The sequence below is a fragment of the Lates calcarifer genome, linkage group LG4 (assembly GCF_001640805.2).
Source record: "Lates calcarifer isolate ASB-BC8 linkage group LG4, TLL_Latcal_v3, whole genome shotgun sequence".
Taxonomy (NCBI): Eukaryota; Metazoa; Chordata; class Actinopteri; family Centropomidae; genus Lates; species Lates calcarifer.
Genome location: NC_066836.1, coordinates 5,174,020 through 5,181,373, shown reverse-complemented (window position 1 = coordinate 5,181,373; position 7,354 = coordinate 5,174,020). Strand labels below are relative to the sequence as shown.

General features: G+C 42.3%; 1 protein-coding gene across 1 annotated transcript; it reads right to left on the bottom strand.

Moving 5' to 3' along the window:
- Positions 1-310: 310 nt before the first annotated feature.
- Positions 311-7,106, bottom strand: myadmb (myeloid associated differentiation marker b). The gene is made up of 2 exons (XM_018678134.2): positions 6,935-7,106; positions 311-2,988 (listed from the first exon to the last, which is right to left on the bottom strand). Exon 2 carries the CDS (start codon positions 2,863-2,865, stop codon positions 1,984-1,986), a length of 882 nt encoding a protein of 293 aa, XP_018533650.1. The 5' UTR covers positions 2,866-2,988; positions 6,935-7,106; the 3' UTR covers positions 311-1,983.
- Between the last annotated feature and the right edge of the window lie 248 nt (positions 7,107-7,354).

The window sequence follows — 7,354 nt, the reverse complement described above, 5'->3', positions numbered from 1 at the left end:
AAAATCTTCATCTTAAAAGTAACTTGTAATTTAAGCTGTCAAATAAATGTAGTGGAGTAAAAAGTTGAATGTTTCCCTCTGAAATGTTGTGGATGCATAAAGTAGCATTAAATTGAAATACTCAAGTAAGTACCTCAATATCATACATAAGATCAGTACTTGGGTAAATGTCCTTAGTTACTTTCCATGACATGCCTAGAACCACACCTCTACTGTGGTTAAAAACTATAAAAGAATATTCATATAAGTGCATCACATGACACATTTAATCAAACTAAAGCATCAAATAATACAACCACACACACAAACATCTGTTTACCATGTGGTTTTATTGAAATCCTGGATTATCTTTTCCTACAACACTGATGTGGTAAGCACACATAGAGAATATAACAACATCTAGAGAGAGGATCATCTTCTTTGGTCTCTTTCTCTGAGTATATATATATATTTTACAGCAGTACTAAACCAATACACCCAATCAACAAAAATGTGTGTGAATTTGGTCTTAATCGATGATTTGATATTTAGAGACACCAGGACTTTAAACACACAGAAAATACTAATATTAAGTGCACTTTAACCATACTTGTTTTTTTTAAAATCCACAATCTTGCATATGTTCTTTCCACATATATATTCTTGCCATATGATTGTAGCTTGCAGATACAGATACAAATATCTCGTAACAGGAGCAAAAAGCTAGCCTAGCATTCATGTTAACATCTTGTAAACTATTTTTGCACTACTTCAAGTCTTAAAACATTGGAGCCGTGTAAAAGTACTAATGAAGAATACAACCTGAACAGCTGCACTGCGTACTTCTGGGAACCCGAAACAGTCTATCATTTTAATGAAACCATTGAAAAACAAAACAAAAATTTCACTTTCTTTGAAGTCCTTGATTTCCAATTTCATGTCATTCTCTTGACTTCGTATAACTAGTACTAAATTTCTTCCTACGCTTTGTTCTTTAGCAGTTAAAACAGAAATACTGCTCGGCAGTCTTTTTATAATTGGAACCAAATTTAAAACAAACTTAAGGCAGAGCACTGACATATACTTTATGCAAAAAAATCAAACAGAAACACAATAAGAAGCCACCGTTTACTTTGTTTTTTCATCATCAGTCATTACAGACTATGTTTACATGCACATAGTATTTTGGGTGTTAGCTTGTATCCTTGTTAAGAGTCTTGTTTGGGAGATTCTGTTAATAGCTTACTCATATCCATCACAAACATTCCTGTATACATAAAAAAAGTTGTATATTTTGAGTATTGTAATGGGCACTGATCTGCCATCCTAATGGATAAAAAGGTATTTTAATATCTTGGGTAATATCAGCATGTTCCAGCAATCACATTCAGGTCTTTCATAATCAAGGTAAGAGTCTATTCAGGTCACTGGAAGCAATGTTTGACATTTAGATGCTCCAACACATGAACAGAAAGTCTCAGTAATTTAAGGGAATATTGTTGTACGTGTAAACATAGCCACTGACCTCAACCCCTTCCTCTTTTCTTCCCCTTCTCTCTCTCTAAGGTCCTAAGGCTGGCAGTATACTTCACACAAAATCAAATTTGGCAGGTTTGCAAGTGAGTTTTGGGGCCGAAAAAGCATAAGACATGGGTTTGATGATGCAGGTTGACAAGATGAACTCGTCACCTTCTTTGAAAAGACATGTTCACTTCGTCTAATACACCCTCATCTGACCTCAACCATTATACAAGTGCTGTGGGTCACTTCTTGTTCTCATGCTGTTTTGTTCTACCATTTGTGGTATAACTTAACTGCCTGTTTCAGTCATGACCCACAAGCTCCTGTAGCTGGTGTGAACACCATTAAAGAAACAGACCCAGTGAGCACACTCGCATTTGCTTACAGCAATATATTTGACAGCAGTTTGACAGCCTTTAAAAACATGCCAAATTCAATTTTATTCAGAGCATACTGCTGGCCTAACATCCTCTTTCTCTTCCCTCAAGCACTGACGAACACTAGGCGGGTGGAGTAGATCAGATCGGCCAGGTAGAGGATGAAGTTGACACCAGTGAGAACAGCCACTGCCACAAGCTTATCCCACACACACAGCCCCTGAGCGCTGGTGCAGTTGTACGGCCTTTGTTTTGTTCCACCGTGCTTGGGGTCGAAGTTGAAGATGGGCCAGATGATGGTCGCTGACAGATAGAGGACCACAGCCAGCAGGGCATAGGCGGACAGGAAGCGGGCAAACGGGAAGGGGAGGCAGCCGGTGCACTCGCCTATGCAGAGCACAATGATGGCCGCCGACAGGATGAAGCAGATGCAGTAGACAGACATGCAATACTTGAGTGCATCGTGACGGTCGTACACCACGGGGTCGCTGACGAACACAAAGATGATGCAGGCCACAAAGGTCTCGCAGACTTTCAGGAGGCCAGGGGCTGTGGCCATGTAGCCAGCCACCTCGCCAGGACGCGCCTTGCTGATGCTCACCTCGCTCATGTAAGCGATGGTGGCCAGGCAGGAGAAGACAGTTGACACGATGCGGTAGTTGTAAACCTCATTCTGGCCCCAGGATCCCTTGAGGAAGTAGAGGGGGAAGATGATGGAGGCGGACAGGCAGAGCAGGGCGGCGTAGCAGGCGAATGTGATGGGGAAGTTCTTCCAGGAGACAGGGGCTCTGGTCTGAAGGCCAAACAGCTCCACCAGGATGACAAGCAGAGTCCCAGCGAAGCTGAAGGCCCAGCAGAAGATGCACCAGTCTCCGGTGCCGTGGTTTACCCTGGCACCATGCACCGCCACGGAGAAGGCCACACAGGAGAAGACCAGGGCTGCCAACCGTGTCCATAGGAGAGGGCTGGAGTGGAGGACAATAGCCATGATGAGAGATGTAGCTGGTGATGAGTGAAGCTAAAAAGGTTCCTGTGGGATGTGACTCTTCTTTGTTTTCTTTTGGAAGTTCCTTCCTCAGATTTTTACCATCAGCCACTCAGACAGAGAGAACTGCAAGAAGAAAAGACAATAAAGAGATTTTAGGGTTTTACGTAATTTTTCATGACCTTTAGATGAAGTACAAGATATGACCACATGAGGGCAACAGTTTGCAATTCCCCTTAAACAGGCTGGGTACTCCTACATACTATGTAGACACATTCTTAGACACACAATGCTGCTATTGTGTTATGAATGGTTGAAACAAGTAAAACCATGAAAACACAATTTCAGATCCCAAATAATGACTGCACTGTGGTCACACTCGTCACAGCACATTTACATCTGCTCAAATTATCTGGTAAACACAGTTTTTCTGCCTCCTATCAAACTCTAGACTGTTTTCACAACAGCATTCCTGTCCTGAGTGCAGACTGTCTCACTATGACATTCCTTCATGCTTATGTCCTCTGTGACGGGTGTGGCACCGCAACCTCCACCGACCCCACGATGTGTCTGTCATCGTGCTCTAAACATGACCCTCCTCAGTTGTTCCACTCCCGGACACCTCATCTACACTGCAAAAGAATAGAGATCTTAACTGTGAGGCAGCTTAGTCTTTAATCCTGAACTCTGTTGATGAAAACTGCATCTTAAAGGCACTGAAAACCAATTTTTGCTGTTAACTGTTAGAATTAAAGGTAAAAGCATCAAAGTACCTCTACAGTGTTATTAGGCTTGGGTAGGGTTAGCACATCACTTACGACAAAAGTTGTACATTGATTTATTGTCGTTCCATTTAATGTCAATTTTGTAAATGATTGCTTCAGTAGAAGATACAGTCTGTGTTCTAAAGTAAGAATATGTTTATTTTGCTGAAAAGTGGCCTCTATAGCCATAATTGAGAATATCAGTAGAGAAGGATTATAAAATTACAGCAATATCTTACATTAAGTTAACTTAAGTTTGCTAACAATAGCCAAATAAGCTACTAGTCAAACCAGACCAAGTAAGGGCATAGCAATGAAGCCACTGAGTCTGTTGAATTGAACAGTGACGTGTTTTATTGCCTATGAGTTCAGCCTCTCTGTCATGACCAAATGACCGTGCCATTACTTATTTCTAAAGTTGCACAGTCTCACTTAAAAGTTTTCGTGGGAATATGTCTTGACTAGGGCTTGAGATCACGAGGTCTGGCACATCACGACCAGTGTTGATCAGGATAAAACATTTTTTGCTGCTCGCTTGATTTGGTTCGCTGTATACTCTTTTTGTCACTGCTTAACGACAACAAAACGGCGCCAAACTCAAGTGACGTCATGCTTTCAACAGGCTCTGAGGTGAACAATCAGGTGTGAAATGGTTGCATCAGCTGTTGCAAAGGCAGTGGAGGGTATTTCCAGTTGAGACAAGTTACTCAAACCGCAACCCATTCCGCAGCTGCACTGCACTGGGACCTTATGACGCTGCCTGTCATTAATACGGTACAGCCGATATCCTCTTGCCCCTCTACAGTGGATTTGTATTGAATGTTGGGATTTAATGGCGTCTATATAAAGAAGCTCTTGCTTTTTGATTCTCAGGGACTGATCCTGAGGAAAGCTGATGTTTGTTTTCTGACATTTAATATTTCTGAAAAGTCTTGAAACCAGCTGATAAGGATTGGAGGCTTTTTACAGTGCATAGACACTCTGACCACAGCGGCTGTCCTCCCTCCCATCCCTCCCAAAGCCCATTGCCCACTTGACTCCACAGGCGCTGTACTGCATGTTCCCAGTTTACACAGAGAGACAGTTATAAACAAGGAGAGAAGGCCTGTTTACATTAGTACTATTAAACATCTATGACACAGTTGAGGCTGGGGAGGGGAAAAGCTGAACTGTGGTGAGGTATGAATTTAAAAAAGGAGGCAAAAAGAGACAGAAATGGAAAAAGAAACCCTTAAAATCCTGCAGGATGACTTACTTGAAGCCAAGAGGGAGGGGAGGGGAGTAAAAGGAGGGAGGAACACGGGGGAAGCCCTGTGCCTCAGCCGCAGAAGGACACATAGTTTAAACATCGTGATGGAGTAGAATAGCAAAAGAGTGAGTCACCACCTGGCCCCTCTCTTTCACCACTCCTTTCTCTCCCTTTTTCTCTTACCCCCCCTCCACCCTTATTTCTTGTAAGATTTTCCAACTTACTGATGTGTTCCAGATGTGCTGCAGTCTGGCTGCTGCTGAACAACTGGTAACTTTGTCATATTTGCCAAGTTCTCTCCTTTTTCTCTCTTTTCCTCTCCTTTCTCTCCCTCCTCATAGTCTCATTGGGCAACAACTCCCTCTCCCTCTCTTTTCCATCAGTTGTCCCCTCTCTCCCTCCCAGCTCAGTACTCCCACTCTAGCTTTAAAGTCAGGGTACCAATTATGCTTCGTGTAAACCACTCAAAATAAAACGTATACAGAGGGTCGTAATGGAAAAATCAATCCCGCCACTCCTGCCGCCATTACTTTGCTGCTTATGGAATCAAGTCAGGAAAGAAATGGGAGAGGAAAATGGCAGAGGAAAGGAGAAAAAAAGAAACAAGAGCTCAGTGTGGAAAAAGTGCCTTTTCAGAGCACAGCATGGAAAACACGACAGGATCACACAAATGGGGGGCACTTCCCCAAATGGAAGAGGTGCTGAATATAGGTTCACGCATCAGGCTTGCAACAGGACAGCAAACAGGATGTGACACCATCATGGTCCTCTGTACAGTCACTCAAGCAGGAGGGGAGGGTGTTCTGCACGCACGCACGCACACACACACACACACACACACACACACACACACACGCACGTATCATAAGGCAGAGATGTTCAGGAAACAAGTGTTTGTCTCAGGCTGAGAGGTCATGTGTGCTGCTTGTTTGGTTGTCATGACACAATATCACTAACTCTATTTCACCCATAATCCACTTACAGAGGATCCGTGGGTCGAAGCACAAGATGAGCTCTGTTGGCAGACCAACCCAATGTGTGTGTACGTACATATATGTAACAGCTCAATCTAAGTATATTAGTTTATTAAGGTTAAACCATTGCATGTGTGTCGAAGGCTGAGGCAAAATAGACCATTTTCTGCTTTTTTTAAAACCTTTTTTCAAAGCAAAAGAAATCCCAAATATTCAGTATTCTGTCGTAATCAGCCCGGACAACACCCTGTAACAGTATTTACACCATCATGAGTGACTAAATCTCTCTGATTATTTTTTGAAGGTCGTCATCTTTTCTTCAAGGCAGACTGACCCACCATCTTCTGGATACAGCTGCTCGTTTTAAGCGCAGAACAATGAGGGACTTGTCAGTGAGAAATCTGAATCAGTGTCTTAAATCATAGCAGCCACGAGGCAAAAAGAGAGAGTAAAAGAAAGTAGAGGGTAGTTTTTTCGCTGCTGTGTTTTAGGTTCATGCAGAGGTTCATTCATTGACAGTGAGGGTGGGTGTGCCGCCTGCCGCACCCAGCTTCCACCACACACACTACACACACCACACTACAGCGTACTAAACACAAACTGACACAAAAACACAGATAAATATGGACGAACATAGCATTTTGCTAAATATTCAGGTAAAGAAAATCACCTTGTGAAAACATCATGCTCTTGTTGAATGTCTGAAAGTTACAAATAACAAAAATACTAAAGAAGAAAATCTTGTGTGTGATAATGTTGCTATAAACTCACCACGGAGCAACTTAGAAATAAAGTTAGTCCTTTATAAGTTTTCCTCCAAGTTTCAGCTTTGTTTTCATATAGGCACCTTTCCAAGTGTGCATGTCAGAATAAAAGCTCCTTTTTCTTTTTAAACCGTGAAAATTCCCTCTTAACGTAAAAAATAAAAGCACCTTAGCTGGTGATAATATCACACTTTGCCCATGATTCATGCAGATAAAAAAGATGCAACAAGTTGCAGCTGAGGAAACACTTTCCCCTCCCGCAAAAACCCTCACCAAATGACATGTTTTTTTTTTTTTTTTTTAAATCTAAAAGTTGTTTACCTTGTGTGCTCGCCTGCTGCTGTTCTCTGTTCTCCAGGACGTCCAGCGATAGAGACGCGTAGAAATTGCACCTCCTCAGCTCCCTGACTGGATCTACTAGCAGCTCAGAGTAACAGCTCCCCGCCCAGCAAACCAAAGTAGGCATCAAATGTCTGCACCGTTATTCACATCTGTCTGAATTCTCCACCTCCTCCCTGCAACCCGGGACTCTGCTGCCTACAACACACCCATTACCCTCCTTTAAAATTACACTTCGGGGATGGTTTTACACCCAATTTTTCAATATTTGCCTGCCCGTCACTTGCAATGAAAAACAAAAAAAGTAAGGTTAAATTAATGTTTTGATGTATAGAATTAATGTTTTGATGTATATATGTCTCTTGTATGCGAAGATATTTTCCAGTGAGGATGATTTTTGCA

Coding starts and splice junctions, on each gene's coding strand:
- myadmb (XM_018678134.2), bottom strand. CDS start 2,865: ATGGCTATTGTCCTCCACTCCAGCCCTCTCCTATGGACACGGTTGGCA.